Here is a 16,365-nt window from a genome sequence, read left to right as displayed (position 1 = left end):
CACTTCCATCACGTGCAGCAAAAGAACAAACAAGCACCCACTCTGTGCCAAGTCTCACACTGAATGCTGGGATAAAGATTTGTTTCACAGCCAGTGCCCCTAACTTTTTGGACATTCACAGCCCGCAGCGAAGATCTTCTGGAGCTAGAGAAATACGCAAATCTGTTCCCAGGCAGAAAGGTAGAGAGCACGGTGGCAAGAAGGTCAACACCTGGGGTTTAATTGTAGCTCGGTAATCCCTATTCATGCCTTCTCCTACCCAGGGAACACCACTCCCTCACCCATCGTGGTTGGGACTGGCTTTTCCCTCTTTGCCCAACTTGTTGACTTAAGGAACTGGGAAGAAATATGTGCGCACACACACAGCTTATCACACACCTGGGCTTTGCTCACCGTTTCCTTCAAAGGGAAGGGACATCTTACGAGGTCATAGACTTATATCTAACATGGGAGCCTGAGCAGAAGAGACCACGTTAGAGGCTCCTGACCTGCAGTGTGGTGAGTCTGGAAGGAGTTTAAATTTAGAGGTCAGGAGGGGGGGAGAGGAAAGTACTAACCAGGGGCCATATTCACTATTGTGTGTGTGAGGCTGCAGTGGCAGGAGGGGTGACTACCCATGCACCCCAGGAAACGTCTAGGGTGTTTGAATTTAACATCACTTCGGGCTTAGGGCCCAGTCAGAAGCCTGATTCCCTGAGTTTAAGCCCCTAGTCCACCCCTCACTCTGGCAGGTGTAACATTAACCTTCATTTTTGTCATCGGTGAAATGGGAACTATGGTTATAGGACTCACCACCCAGTGGCCATGAGGCTTATATGAAACCAGGTACTCCGGGTGTTTAGCGTGGCGCTCGGTGAGTGCTCAAGAACCGTTGGCCACCAGTCACAGTTAATGCTGAACTGGAGGAGAAAATCTGCAGTCCGTTGCAAGCTCCCTTTAGCTGGATTCCAGCTAATTGGGGCCTGGCCGGATGTGGTTTTGGGTTATAATGCCTCATTTAGCTTTCTGGGCACCTGGACAGTCAGCGTGATTTTCCCAGGTGACACTGAGCACATTATCTAGAGAACAAAACTCCTTTCAAGGTCAGAAACGCCCGCAGAGCCACTGGGGCAGCCAGAGAGACGCAAAATCACGGGCCTCAGTCAGCTCTGGGCTCCCCAGCTTCCTGGCTGGAATTACACCCCTTGGGATCCTGCCAAACCCCAAGGAGAGGCCGATTTTGGTGGAGGAAGGGATAAAACCCATCTTCCTTCATTCAAAGGGCCACGTTTCACTTGCTGGTTAGAAGCCATGAGGTTATTTTAATCCTGGGAATAAAAAGTCTATGCCATGTAACCCTGACCTATCTGCCCAGGTTTATCTCTCCCTCCTCCGGCAACACACATGTGATTTTATCCCCTTTAACCTTCACAACAACCCCACCCCCATTTTTCAGAGAGCTGAGGTGACATCCCCAAGGTCATAGCACTGGGAAGGGGAGGGTGTGGTCTGTCTGCTTCTTTCTACAACATCACTCTGCTCAGTGATTGAACTCAATGCCACCTGCCCCTTGGGATTTCTAATCTGCTTTCACAGATGGAGAAACTGAGGCCCAGAGAAATGGGACAAGTAGGCCCAGTCACACAGCTGGGAAATGGTAGAATGAATGGCTGGCTTCCGAGCCCAGGAGTCCTGCCATGTTTAAATCACCGGCCAGGCTTAGCGTCCCAAAGTGAAACCAAGGTTGAAAAGGACTGGATCTGGGAAGTCTGCTGTGTAGGTGCCCTTGGCTGCGCTGGCAGCTCAGCTGCTTTTGACCTTGGGTGCCCTTGGGTAGGCTCAGACCATCTGGGCTCACTTCTGGCTAGCAATGACAGCGTGGGCATACCACCTTCCTGCCTCTTTATTATGTAGGCAAACCTTTACACTGACTCACTTTTTCGTTAAAATGAATTTTAGTTGTACAGCCAGTACCATACCAAGACATGAAACAGAACCACCACTGTAAATACAAGGAAATCCAACTGCATCCTCAGACTCTCACTGACTGCTTGCTCAAGGCTCCCTGTCTTTTTTAAAGGGAGAGCCTGACAAATGCTTGGGAGGTTTTAAGACCAACCAGCTTCAGCAGAGACTTTGTCTTTGACGTGGAGAGAGAGAGTGAAGGGGATAGAGAACTAAATAATTCCCGGCATTTTATGATTGAGTGACATTGAAGGCTGTGTCCAGGTGCCACCTGAGTATCTCCCCCAAGGGCCACCTGAGGCACCGTGGCATCCACATTCTTCATCTGGAAAACTTGAGAGCAGTTATTCTCCAGAGGCCCTTGCAGTGCTAGGTTATGTCATAAACCCTTTGTATTTGTTGATGTGTGTTTGAGAGGTTGTGCGTGCACGCGCGTGTGTGTGTGTGGAAGGGTGTCATGCCCACCCCTTCAGGGAGGGGTTGAGGGGACTCCAAGGGGTGAAGTGTTGGTGAATTAGTGGGGTCTCACCTCCCCTTTGAACAGTTTGCACTCTATAATCTCACTCTCCCTGTCCTCTTTGCTCGTTTTCAGTTCCCCGTCCATCACTGGGGTCCTTCCCTTCCTCCCCACCCTTCTGCTTGGGGAAAAGCAGATGTAGGGATATGGCTGCGGGAGGATGGGGTTCTTCTTCTGGGGCAGGAGTACTGGCTTCTATTCCATTTTCCCCTGATTATCCAGGGGATCATGGGCAAGTCACATAACCTCTCTGGGTCTCCATTTTGGTTTTCATCTGTTAATCCCAACTGGTATGAGGAAGCAAAAATAAAAGGCATGTAAAACAAAACTACAAATAATCAAATAATCACCACCACCATCACCACTATAACCATCACCACTACCATGGTCACCACCATCACCACCACTGTTATGATTTATTGGGGAACTACTGTGTGCAGGGCACTTCACAAAGCACCTCCTACACATTCTCATTTAATCCTCTCAAGAACCCAGGAGACAGGTACAGTACAAGGCTTGGTTTACAGGTGAACGAACCGAGGCTCTGAGGCTCACACAGCCGATACCTATGAGAGCCAGAAATGGACTCTCTCTGGTCTCCAAACCTGTATGCCTCCCCAAAGTGAGAACATCGTTAATTGCGATGTAAACAGTTGGGACACTGGTTCGTTCCTGGGACTTTCAGAGACGCGCTGGGGGGTGGTCTTCGAGCAGTGGAAATGAAATTCTTTGGTAGAAGATGACATCACCAGCCCAGAAGAGCTTTCTTGGCCTCACGAAGGTAGCAGCTGCCCCTGAGCCAAAAGGGACAAATATTCAGCCCTGCCTGGGAAGGGAACCAAGAGCTGGGGAGAGGAGGACAGCAGGAAGACTAAAGATTGGGGCTGAATGAAACCGAGGAAGGAGACGAGGAAATAATATACCTAAGGGCACAGGTTTAAGTGTAGACAGATCTGGGTTAAAGTACTAGTGTTCCACATCTTAGCTGTAAGACCCTGGGCAAGTCCCTTCGCTTCTCCAAGAAGTCACTTACAATAGTGCCCGCCCCACAGCAGGTGGATGGTGCATGATAACTATTAGGATCATCACCTTAGGTCACTCATGAAGGGACCGCTCCCGGGCCTGCATATGAGTCCCCAGCCCACCCCCTGTGTCCTTGAATTCAGTCGCCCATACCTCTCTGAGCCTCGGTGTCCTCCTTCGTAGAACAGAAGGACATAGCCCCTACCCTCTGGGTAGCTGTGTGGCCCAGCAGACCCACAGGCCAAGAGGGGCCTCTCCTCCGGCCAACAAAGATGAGCTCACTCCAGTCCTCTGGGCTTGCGGCCGAGGAACCATGGAGCCAATGAGTTGTGTGTGATGTGTGTTAATTCCCTGGCGTGTGATGGTGTGTGGACAGTAGTGGCTGTTATTACTAGAGAGAATGTGCATTGGTACAGCCATCCTGGAGAGGGACCCAGGATTTCTCATTCAGTAGACAGGGACATGCCCTCTGAGACAGCGAGTATGTTCCAAAGTGTACACCCCAGGGACGTTCCTGCATAAGTCCAAGCCCCGGATGTTCATGGCAGAGCTGCTCAGTAGAGGGAACAGGAGGCCCCCTGCCCTGCAGCAGTGACATGTGGAGGGTGCGTGCCATGGAATACCACGTGGCAGCTGTCGGTGACAGTGCGGCAGGTTCGGTCAAGGTCTTGCTCTTTATTTCTCGTCCTTATCACACCACTGCACATCAGCGGACTTCTGTCACCCGCGCTGCATTTTATTGCCTGTGGATTTTCTATTCCTGCTGGAGCCTATCTGGCCCCCGCACTGCTGCGGCCCACTGCCGGGGACATTGCCCAATGGCCAACAGGAGCTGGTGTGCAAGGACCACAGCTCCCTCGGCTCTCGGGAGGGATAACTCCGAGGTGCTGCTTGTCCCCCAACTCTTAAAAGCTCCAGGTGTCCCACAAGGACAGCTGGCTTCATAACACTTTTAACTGGCTGCCTTCTCCTCCTGTCTCACCTCCTCCTCCCCAGTAAACTACTTACATCCAAACCCTGGTCTCAGGATCTGCCTTAGGGAATTCAAATCATGACAAAGGGAACAGGCATACACACAAGCACATGGATTGACCCTAAAGACATGATGCTTCGTGCCCCAAGCAGTAATGCAACATAGAAAATCATGCCATTTACTTAAATGAAAAGTACGTGCATACTGATCGATACCGATTTTGCAAAAATACCTCCAAACAAAATGATGCGCATTAAATGACTAAAATGGTCGCTAACTGGCAGGAGTTCATGGGCAGGGTGGTTGCTAGAAACACAGCATCTCTGTGTGATTTAGAAAGGTGCCCCCTCTGGGTATGAGCAGTCCTTTTTGAATAGTGCAAGGCCTGCTGGGTAGAAAGAATGACTGCATGAACAAACGAGGGAAAGAAAGAAACAGAACTGAGAGGGGCTGTGCATGGAGCACTGATGATGATGTACAAGGCAGGGTACGATTATTCCAAGGTTTGGGGTTTCCACTCCCAGAGCCCATTAGGGCAAAACCCTTCTCTACACCAGCTGTTCACATCTCCTGCTGCACCACAAGGTCAGAGAGGCTGATGACCTGGGCTAACTAAGAGGGTTAGGGACGCCTCTGAAGCCCCCGTTTCTCTCCTTGCCCTGGAAGTCTCCGCCACTAACCTTGCTTGGTGACCCCCAGGTCACTGACACTCGTGATGGGGGCCAGCGTGTGGGCAGCTCTGGGACTCTCCCTCACGTGCATCTCGGCCCTTAGCCTCATCTCCCCTGCCTGGTTCCAGAACCCCGTCTTCTCCTTCGGCATCGTCACCTACTGCTCCTGGCCTCAGGGTGAAAGCTGGAACCAGAGCTGTGGGACCTTCAGGTCCCTGGATGATATTCCTGACTTTGCCTGGAAGGTGAGTCCTCAGCTCATCAATTCACTGGGACCTCGGGGGCACTATCAAACCCACGAGAGCAAAACAAGGCCAAGTTCTGCACCCCCACCCCTAATCCCTCCCAAACCCAACCTGAACCTCTGACTCTGGAGAAGTGGGGCGGGGTCTGGCTATTTGCATTTTACCTAACACCCAGGATGATTCTAAAAGCAGCTGTCAACCCATATAGCACCTTTGTACACATTTAGAGAAGTTGCCCCTTCATCAGGACACTATAGTGCCATCTGATGGAGAATTACTGTAATCAATACACAAATCTAGGATGATCTGCACACACCTACCTGGCCACCCTGTCAGCACTGCTAAGGTGTTGGAAGTCTCTGTTAATGATGCACGTTACCAAATTTGACAATGGGGACAATGGGTCAGGACTCCCAGTCCAATACCTCTAAGGGAAATTATACAGCCTTCAAAACTAGTCATAATTACAAAGGTGCCTCTCCTGGTGATCCCACCATATATCAGGTTGTCAATACAGGAAGGGTATGGTGGTTGTAGATCTAGATCTTAATTCTGGCTTTACGACTCATTCAGTGGTGCACCCAAGGCAGATGACTCTATCTCCTCAGACCTCTGTTTGTTTTCATGTAACACGGGGACAGTAATAGCCCAGACCTCATGGGGTTCCCAGAACTCAGCGGTTGGTCAATAAGCAGAGGAAGCATCTCCTGCCCCCACCCCACTCAACGCCCTCTCCTCTCTCTTCCCGGAAGGTCTCAGCTGCGCTTCTGCTTGGAGGCTGGCTCCTGCTGGCCTTAAGTGCAATTCTCCTCCTGTCCTGGGCCCTGGCCCCCAGGGAGCTGTGCCCAAGGAGGGGCAGTGGCAGAATGCTGGGGCTGCAGGCAGCTGCAGGTAAATCCACTGTCACAGAGTAAGCACTGCAGACATGTTTGTGGAGTGAATGAATGATGAATGAAAGAAAAAAACAAACCTGTGAGCAGAGTCTGGCCTCCTGGGTCAAATATCAGAGATAAACCCTAGGATTGTAGACTATTCCTGGTCCTGTAGCAAGCCAGAAATGGGGGGAGGGAGGAAATGATATCTTTAACATCACCCTCACCTGCCCTTAGCTGAACCCAGTCCTAATAGTCTGCCCCCCTTTACTCCTTTCCTATCCATCCACTGTGCATCTTTACCTGGACCACCACACACAGTCGGGCAGGGTGCCCAGCTGCAGGCTGATATGCTGAAATTGAGCCTATGCCCCCCCCCCCCCAAGCTGTGAGGCTGCAAGGTTGCATGTGCCCTGAAGGGTTGCTTTTCTCCAATTCCCGCTCAGTCTCTGGATGGCCCAGCCCAGGCCTTGATGGCGAGCCTCTCCCAGTTCATTCCCTACCATCTCTCTCCTGGGCTGGAACAATACCACCTCGTGTCTCCCTGCTGCCACCTTTGCCCCTTAGCATCTGTTTGGCACACCCTGGCCAAATGGGTCCTGTGAAAGCTGAGATCAGATCCTGCTACTCAGGTTTATCCACCCTTCACTGGCTTCCTGTTCCACTCAGAGCAAAATCCAAACGCCTTACGGTGGCCTCGGAGGCTCCACCTGACCCAACCCCCCTTCTCTCTCCAACCTCCTCTCTTCCCTCTCTGCCAGGCTCAGCATGCTCCAGCCACCCTGGCTTGCTTTCAGTTGCTCCTAGGCACCAAGCTTGTCCCCTCTGCCTGGAATTCTCTGTTCTCAGATCTTCTCCTCTTGCTTCCCCACTTCATTAACACCTGGGAGTTAGCCAGATGCAGAAGGGCATTTCAGGTAACGGGAACACCAGGGTCAAAGGCATGCAGACAAGAGAGCAAGGCACGTGCCGGGAACTGCAGGCAGACCAGTGTGGCTGAGCAGCAGCAAGGGAGGCGGAGGGTGCATGTGATGCTCCTGCTCTGGGAGTGCCTAAGGGCAGGGGTCCGTCTCTTTAGTATCATCAGTGCCCACCACAGCACCTCGAATGGTTTCCATGAATGAACAGTGGGTTGGTGAATGAGTGAATGAGTGGGTGGCTGAGCGGATGAACTGAGAGATGGATGATGGATATATCAGTGGATGGATGGATAAGAAAATGGGTCGACTGGAACATGGTTGGATGAATGAAAGATGGGGGTTGATGGACGGTTATGGGGGACAGGTGGCTAAATGGGCGGCAAGGGATGGGCATCTGAATGAGCAGGTGGACAGGCAGGTAGAGGGATGAAGCGAGTGAGTTGATTAGAATACAGCTGAGTGGATGGATAAGGTGCAAGGGTAGTTGAGTGATAGGTGGATAAAGATGAATTATTATGATATTAACTTCGCATGGTGACAGATGGTTACTAGTCTTACTGTGGCGATCACATCATAAAGTACATACATGTCAAATCACTATGTTGTACACCTGAAACAAACATATTAAATGTGAACTATACTTTAATAAACAGAAATTTTTAAGGATAGATGAGCTGATAAGTTAAGTGAATGGCTGGGTGGGTGGACAGGAAGGTGGGTAAGTCGGTGAGTCTTGGGATGGAAAATGAGCCCGGAGCCCCCTGACCGACACCCTGGTTTTCCTTCTTGCTGTCTCCAGCAACCAGCACCGTGGCGGGCCTGCTGGTCTTCCCCGTCAGCCTGGCCTCCCCATTTGCCAAGGAAGCCTGCGGAACCTCCTCTGTGTACCGCAGTGGACGGTGCCAGCTGGGCTGGGGCTACGTGACCGCCATCCTCAACGCAATCCTGGCCAGCATCCTGCCCGTGATCAGGCGGCCCCGCGCGACCCAAGGACGGGGCAGGACCATCCTCTTCTCCGGCGACACTGAGAAAATCATCGTTATGCCAGAAGTGAGAAAATAAAATTTTCCCAGGAGGAGCAAAAAGAGCCCCTATGACAGCGATGTGAAATTACCACACGCCCGTACTCAAATCCCCGCTCTGCTACTTCCTTGTGACCTCAGGCAAGCCACTTCACCTCTCTGTACCTCAGTGTGTTCTTCTGGAAAATGGGGGCTGAAATACTACCTGCCTCATCTGGTTGTTATGATGGGAACTCGGGGAAACTGAGGTCACTAGGAAATCATCCCCATCTGGGGACCCCTCTTGTGCATGACTGAGGTACATGGTGAACACTGTTTGCAAAATGGCCTCAACAATTTCCCTTCCTGTATCCGTACCTCTTTTCAAAGCCTCCCATCAAGTGGGGAGTCTGTTTCCCCATTCTCTGACTCGGAGCTCAGCCATGAGCCTTATTCTGATGGAGAGAATATGGTAGAAATGACTTCATGCCAATTCCAAGCCTAGGCCTCCTGAGGCCTTGCACACTTCTGCTTGCTCCCTTGGACCCTGCTACCGCGGCCATGAAAACAAGCCTGGGCTTGCCTGTAGGAGGACCCTTGGCCGAGCCTCCCCCATGGCCCCAGCCCACAGCCAGTCAAGCGTCAGGAGCCACGTTACCCAGCTGGCCATCAGCTGATTCGGACACACGAAGACGTCCAGCCGGGACCAGAAGAACCTCCCAGCTGAGCACAGCCCATGTTGTTGACACAGAGAATCACAAGCTAAATATCTATCTATTTTCAGCCACTGAATTTGGGGTGGTTTATTATGCAGCACTACTCTTGGAAACAGCGAAGATACAGGGGTGAGAAGCGATCCCTCTGCCCTGAACTCTGTGGGGAAAGACCAGGCAGCTGCTGTGAGACTCTGTCCCCACCCAGGCATGAGTCACTGCAGCAGGAGTGGGAGGACAGAGTCCCAGAAACAAACATTTCTTTCTTCCAAATCAAGAAAGTTCCCCCAAACACAGAAACAAAAACGACTCAGATTCACACGTTTCTCTGTTTATATATATTTTCTCTCCTTAGAGACATAACTTTTCAGTAAACAGGTACGAGATATGCTGGTAACACTGAGAAGAGGAGGGCACTCCGAAGACAGAACGACTCCCACACAGCCGACGCCAGGACACAAGGGCACACAGCACACGCGACCTGAAGCAGCGCAGGAAGCTGAATAAATAGGAGTTATTCTGAACCACGACCACGGACGATTCTCTGCAACACCACAAGAGAAGGCAGAAGGGAAATCTTGTGCTATACTGTGACTAGTCTGTCAAAAAATAAGAATCAGAAGATCCAGGACCTGGGTCTTGCTAACATTACATCCCCTGTAAAGAACAGCTATGTGGCAGATACACTTTTCTCTGGAGGGGCCTTCTGCACGTTTCTTCCCATCTAAGGAAGCTCGGGGACCAGGGTGAGAAGGTGTGCAGTCTTCAGAAGCAAGGGCCACCTGGGCCTCGCCCGTCCTGCCCAAGCGGCGCCATCTGGGGGAAGGAAGGTGGGGATTCAGACATGGCGGCAGGTGCTGCAATGGCGGCAGAGCCCTCGCCAGCACGCAGGGCAGGGATTTCTCGGGTCCTGGTTCGCTCAGGGTTGCAGGACTAACGCTCCCCCGTGCGAGCGCCCCATGTGCTTTACGTGTCTCCTCCCCTCGCCACGGCCCAACCTGCAGTTCCTGCCCGACGCTGCGTCTCCCGATTCCGGTGCATCCTCGGAACAGAGTGGGCAGGACTGCTTTCCTGAAGCACAGGCGGGCAGGTGAACCACCTAACCCAGGAGCTGTTTGTGAGTTGGCGACCCTTTGTGAGAAGACGTGGCGGGGACCGTTTCCAGGCCTAGTTGCCATGGAAAACACACACACATCCACCCTGGCTGACCTCTGTCTTCCTCCTCCGTCCTGAGTGAGCAAGGGCACTTGGGGAAAAGCTGGCCTCCCTGACCACATGGCTTTCACCAACACACGCGTTCCGAGCTTCTGGAGCACCAGAGCCAACGTGTGGAAGGAGAGGCAAGGTCTTTGCCAGGGGGCGGGGAAGGGGATGAGGGTTCTGCCCCGCCCAGGAGGCTCGGGCCAGACGCAGAAGAGCCTCTGACTGTCTCATGCCTGCAGATACTTCTCCAATTCCGAAAACACCTTTCTTGACAAGAAGAAAAGTCGTCTCTTCTGGGGTGAAACGGAGGAGAAAAGAGAGAGAATACGACAAACGGCACCCCCAGCCTCCCGGGGAGAGGTGTGCAGGGCTCCCGTGTGCTTTTCCTAAATGGGAGGGAGCCTCAGGACACAGGTAGCTTAGGCAGAAAGGGAAGGGGCTGGGAGGTACATTGGCAGACCCTCCTCCAAGCCAGGAGGTCCCAAATGAGGACATCTGGCAATATCTGGGTTGTCACCCCTGGGGCGGGAGGAGGGTGCTAGTGCCACCTAGCCGGTGAAGGCCAGGGGTGCTGCTCTACTCCCGACAATGCATAGGACGCCCCCACCTGCCCCAAAAGAATGACCGGCCCAAATGTCAATAGTGCTGAGGTGCAGAAACCCTGCTCCAAGCCCACTTCCAGCCGTGCTCTGGAACATCGCCAAAGGCCCCTCTCAGAGCATAGAAGTAGCCTCAGAGACATCTCCTACACCAACTTCTAAAACAATTCCATCCCCAAGACTCATGTGACCAGACAGTTTGCAGGGATGGGGGAAACAAGAGAGGGGAGACCACTCTGGAGACCTCGAACAAAGATGTTCGCCCCATCCACCAACAACTCCTGCAAAGGAGAAATCCAGACATGGGCAATCTTTGGTCAAACAGGAAAACGTAAGGCTGAACTCAAAGGACCACCCTGTGACCCCATCTGCCTGGCGGCCAATGTCGGGCAGTTTCTCTTTGCACAGAAGTCCACGCTTGTGAACAGACACCAGGACCTCGCTCCCGGGGCGGCCGGGAGGAAGAGTGGGGAGGACAGGCAGGTGGAGGCTCAGCCGACGCCCTCACTTGTTCTCAATCAGAGTCTGCACCTTGTACACGAGGTCCCGGGCCAGCTTCAGCACCTGCTTGGTGTTGTGTCGCTCGGCCATTTCTGAAAGAGCAGAAGGCGACACCTCATGAGCCTCCCTTTGTGTCCACCCACAAGGCACACTACCCGCTCCTGGAGGAGTCTGAAGGGTGTCCCCATCATTGTTATCTGGCATCATCCCCAGAGGGGCCCTGGAAGCACAGCCCTTGGGGAAGGCCAGCACCCCTGGGCCTCAGTTTTCTCATCTGTAAAATGGGGGTTGTAACAGTACCTACTTGACAAAATTACTGTGAAATCAAAGGAGATGATGTTGGTTCGGTGTATGCTTAAAAGTGTTAGGTCTTCCCATCCCCTTGCTACAGAAACAATGACTGGGAACTTTTTAAGAAAGCAGTGTTGGGCACATAGTAGATGCTCAGAAGTATAAAAGGAAGGAAGGAACAGAAGGGGAGGGGAGGGGAGGACAGAAAGTAAAAATAATAATTTTGTCAAAAGTCACACAAAATGATCAAAACTTTAGGGCAGAATAACCCTACACGAAGAAGACGTGGTATCATAAAGGAGTCAGTGGAGCGAAAAGGCAGCAAGACCATGGTTCCTGAACTGGGTGCCGAGGCCCCTCCCCACGCCACCGAACTCACAGAAATGTTGAGGGAAACGCAGCGATACCCACATCGGCGGGGCCTGGGCGTGAGCTCACAGACAACCTCACATTCCTGCCCACGACTCTCTAGCTTCGCACAGCCGGGTTTTCAGCAAGCGGCTGCTGTGACACACAGCAAGCACCACGTGCGGTCGCCCAGGCACAGGACGCGGCGGTGGCGGTGGCCACCCTGACTCCAAGGTTCAAGAAGCCGGGTGAAGCCCAGCAGGGGCACACATCCCATTGGGAACTGCACTTATTTGAGAATGAAATAAACATCTTATTTTCTTTTGCGTTGTACGTACCATTTTTTCAAATGGCTGCTAGGTTGTTACGGGGTGAATGCTACAGAGTCTGGACTCACGACGTGCTAGTGGAACGTCTGGCCTGGAGTGCCGTGAACTGAATAGTGTGAGGGCCTCTACAGTGAGTTAGGAGTCACTGTGGGTTCTCGATCACACCCTCAAACTGATGGCAGCCTAGATGCCCAATGGCAGGGGGGGTCGGTAACTTTTAGACAGTCACTTGAAGCATATTCTGCAGTCTTAAACACTGATTATTAAGAAGCCAGTTTCAAAACAATTAAGTGGGGAAAAAAACTAGCTACAACTGGATTCGGTGATGGTAGTAACATAAAAACATACAGGACTGTGGAAAAGTCCGAGTGGAAAATCTTTTCTAAAAACGAACCTACTGAATGTAACGTGGTTTCCTGGGTTGGATCCTGGAGCAGAAGAGGACATGGAACAAAAACTAGGTGAAATCAAATAGTCTGTAGTTTAGTTCCCAGTAACATATCAGTGCTAATTTCTTAGCTGTGACAAGTGTGCTAGGATCAGCGAACATTAACGTTGGGGGTAGCTGGGTGAGGGTATTAGGAACACTTTGTATTCTATTTGCAACTTTTCTGTAAATCCACACTTATTCTAAATTAAAAGTTTATTTATAAAAAATGCTTCCAGGGGAAGGTCTCAGAAAGCTTTTTGCTTCTTTTACTTTTTCCCAAAACCTTCTTTAGTTTAAAAAAATTAAAATAAGAATAGTAACAACAGCTTCCAGCTGTGGGGCCCCTCATATAGGCCAGGTATCACGTGATGGGCTTTATTCGCCTTATTTAATTCTCCTGATGTCTCTGTGATTGAGGTCTTAGCATCATTTTTAGTCCCTAGGAATCTGAATCCTGAATCCCAGAGGCATGAAGTCACTTGCTCAAGACACCCCACCTCCCGAGGGGCAGAGCTGGACTCGGAACCCACATCCCATCTGATTTCCAAGGCTCTGTCCCTTTCATGTCACCTCAGCTGCCTTCCTTTGCCTGCTTTGCCTATACATGTCGATCCTCTGAAGCAGACACTGCTACCCCATTTTACAGATGACAAAGCAGATATTCAGAGAGGGGAAGTGACTTCTCCATGGGCGGAGCCAGGGTTTGCCCTGAGCTTGATTTCAACACCCATGCTCTGTCTGGCAGATCCCAGAGAAAAACATGTCCTCAGCATTTCAAGATGTCAACCCATCCATTTGGGAAGAGACACAGGGAGTGGGCAGACCCCCCCGCCACCATCCCCTTCATTGTGTATCAATCTCAGTAAATCTCCATCCCTGCTGAGGCCCCCGAAAGGGGCCCGCTAGAAGCCCACACCCCTCAGATGAGGCCCTGGTCGTGTGGGTACCGTTAAAGAACTTGATGATGTCTGTGAAATCCATGTTGTTCTCCAGGATGATGTCCCGATAGACCTCCACCAGAGCCAGAGCGATGAACAGGACGTAGTGGGCGGACGAGACGTGTTTGGCTGCCCAGATGGTCTCCCAGACAGAGAAGACATCATCGTAGACGAGTTCTGCCAAGACACCAACGTGCACACGCGCAGGGAGGGTGTGAGCCACAGAGCTCATGGAGCTGCCCGTGCTCTGGGAAAATCCCAGGCCAGCTGCGCTCTGAGCTTCTGTCCTGGTGCAGCAGACAGAGCTCAGGCCAGGAGCTGGGAGACCTGGACTCTGTCATTTGACCATCAGAAGCCTCCGTTTTTCCTATCTGTAGACTAGGCCAAGCAAATAAGGTGAGTTATAAGTTTCTAGCTCCAACATTCTGCAAGTGGAAGAACTGAGCATGTGCAGGTTTGACCAATACTGACCTGTCTTTGCTCCGCCCCTTGACCAGTGTCCCCCTCTCTCCCTGTACCCACCTCTACCTCCTGTAACACCCATGGGCAGTATCTCCCCTCCCCGCTGCACACAGGGTGGCTGCTGCCTCTGGGTCTAGTGAAGAGATAGAGCAGAGCAATAGTTAAGAGCAAGGCTCTTTGTGTCCAATAGACTCAGTTTGACCCCTAGCTCCATCACCTGCTAGCAAGGAGACCTTGAGCTAGTTACTCTCCCCCCTCACCTCTCATGGGGTGATGCTGACAGGAGTAAAAGACTAACGAGATAATACATAGACATGGCACAGCACTGTGCCTGGCACTAATAAACACCTCCATGTGTGTTAGGTATTATTCTTGGCATCACCCCACATTCGCACAATAGCAATGTACTGTGTTATACATGATTTCTAAGTCCCACGTGAGGCATGCTCCATGGACAGCGTAATAGAATGGGAGGGAACTAGCCTTAGGAGGTAGACAGAGCGGGGCTCAGATCCTGATTCTATTCCTCCTAGCTCTGAATTCGATTTTTCTCAGCCTTAGTTTCCTCATCTGTACAATGGGGACTATAACAATACCTGCTCCATGGTGTCACTGGAAGATAAGGCAGGTGAACCAATAACAGAACTCAACACATGGGTGCTGCTCTCTTCCACCAGCTCTTGCTCTGTGGTATCTTTCCCCCTGAGGTTCTGCTACAAAGAGTCAGGGAACAAGGCCCCAGTTTGAAATCCGTACCTCGCTTGAAATCCAACAGGAACCAGCGGTAGCAGAAGTAGAAGTGGGTGTAGTCCCCATTCTGATGCATCAGCTCAAAAAGCTCTGAGTCCAGGATCTGTCAGAGGAAGGAAAGGTGGGTATCAGCCTCCTGGGAAAAGGCCAGACCCAAGGGGGCAGCTGAAATCCCCCTACCGGACACCATATAGCCCTTAGCAACTAGGTAAAGTTAAAAAGAAAACGGGCAAAGGATTTTAAGTGGAAATCAACCTAGCTCAACGTTGACAGTCGTTTCTGCAAAACAGATATGCAAATCGCCAATAAGCACATGAGAAACACTCCGTGTCATGAGTCATCAGGAAAAAGCAAGTCAAAACCCTAAGGAGATACCACCTCACACCCACAAGGACGGCTAGAACAGAAACAACAAGGCAGACAAGTGTTAGTGAGGAGGCAGAGAAACTGGAATCCTCGCACGTCGCTGGTGGGAATGTGAAACGGTGTGAATGCAACTCCCCTCCTAGCTGTATCCCCAAGAGAAATGAAAACATATGTCCACTTAAAAACTTAAACATGAATGTACAACGTTATTCATAATAGCCAAAAAGTGGAAACAACCCAAAAGTCCACCAACAGATGAATGGATAAACAAAACGTGGTCTACCCACTCAATGGAATGTTATTCAGCCGTAAAAACGAATGCTGTACTGGCGCATGCTCGCTGTGGATGAACTGTGAAAACATTACGCTAAGTGAAAAAAGCTTGACACAAAGCAACGTACTGCACAGACTAGTGTTTCTAGGAGCTGGGGAGAGGGGCTGATGTTCCTGGGTATGGGGTTTCTTTGGGGGAGGATGCAAGTATTCAGAAACTGGGTAGTGATGATGGCTTCACAACTGCAAATATTCTAAAAACCACTGAATCGTACATATAAAAAGGGTATATTTTACGGTACATGAATTACATCTCAATAAAGCTGTGTGTGTCTGTGAGCACGAAATATACCCAAACATTACTTAGAGGAAAAGGACCAATACAATCAGACATCCTTTTAAGAGCCAGGGCTGCGTGTTGTTCGTTGTGTGGTCAGAGTACCTGGTCTGAGTAAATACTCAGTGAGAATGAATCTGGTAGGACCGACTGGAACTCTTGAGTTAAGGTTGAGCTGAACTGAGTTTTTCAGTTCAATTCAGAGTTTTTGAGTTCAACTCACTCAGCTGATGAGTTGAGCTGATGAACTGAGTTAGGGCTGAGTTACTGAGTTGACTTAAACTAGGCGTGGCTATTCCGCTGACCTGAGGTCCATTGGGCTGAGTTGGAATAAGTTCTGTTATTGGATGGGACTGAATCATACCTGGATCAGTGACCTCATGTTGGCAAAGTGTGTGTCCATGGCGCCCCCGTGGGGGAAGTTCTGGTTCATTCTCTTCATGAGCTCCGTGAAGCAGCTGAAGGCAAGGGCCTCTAGGGAAAGAGCACAGGAGAAACCATCAACTCCGCTACTGCCCAGGAACCGGAGGTCCCAGAGGGATGATCTAAGGCCCCAAGCTGGTTCTCAAGGTCCACAGACAAATGAGGAACAGACAGACAATGCAGTGCTAGTGCATTCTATTTCAAGACATGCTCGTCAACCATTTTGCAGGGAGGAA

The 16,365-nt window shown here is 51.1% G+C and overlaps 2 protein-coding genes across 2 annotated transcripts in view; one reads left to right on the top strand and one right to left on the bottom strand.

Moving 5' to 3' along the window:
- The first annotated feature begins 394 nt into the window (after window positions 1–394).
- LHFPL7 (LHFPL tetraspan subfamily member 7) lies at window positions 395–8,312 on the top strand. The gene is made up of 4 exons (XM_090257316.1): window positions 395–498; window positions 5,157–5,373; window positions 6,126–6,264; window positions 7,965–8,312. Exons 2-4 carry the CDS (start codon window positions 5,173–5,175, stop codon window positions 8,225–8,227), a joined length of 603 nt encoding a protein of 200 aa, XP_090113442.1. The 5' UTR covers window positions 395–498; window positions 5,157–5,172; the 3' UTR covers window positions 8,228–8,312.
- Window positions 8,313–9,194: 882 nt separating this feature from the next.
- The window catches only part of SGSM1 (small G protein signaling modulator 1), a 64,952-nt gene continuing 57,781 nt past the window's right edge, over window positions 9,195–16,365 (bottom strand). The window contains exons 23-26 of the mRNA XM_090257315.1: window positions 16,071–16,180; window positions 14,737–14,833; window positions 13,528–13,695; window positions 9,195–11,274 (exon numbers count right to left, since the gene is read on the bottom strand). Of these exons, the coding sequence (XP_090113441.1) occupies window positions 11,186–11,274; window positions 13,528–13,695; window positions 14,737–14,833; window positions 16,071–16,180 (464 nt within the window). The 3' untranslated portion in view covers window positions 9,195–11,185. The remainder of the gene's footprint in view (window positions 11,275–13,527; window positions 13,696–14,736; window positions 14,834–16,070; window positions 16,181–16,365) is intronic.

Source organism: Furipterus horrens, unplaced genomic scaffold (genome assembly GCF_987537825.1).
Source record: "Furipterus horrens unplaced genomic scaffold, mFurHor1.1.pri manual_scaffold_11, whole genome shotgun sequence".
Taxonomy (NCBI): Eukaryota; Metazoa; Chordata; class Mammalia; order Chiroptera; family Furipteridae; genus Furipterus; species Furipterus horrens.
Note: the sequence above shows the minus strand (reverse complement) of the source record. Positions and strands in the feature narration are given on the sequence as shown.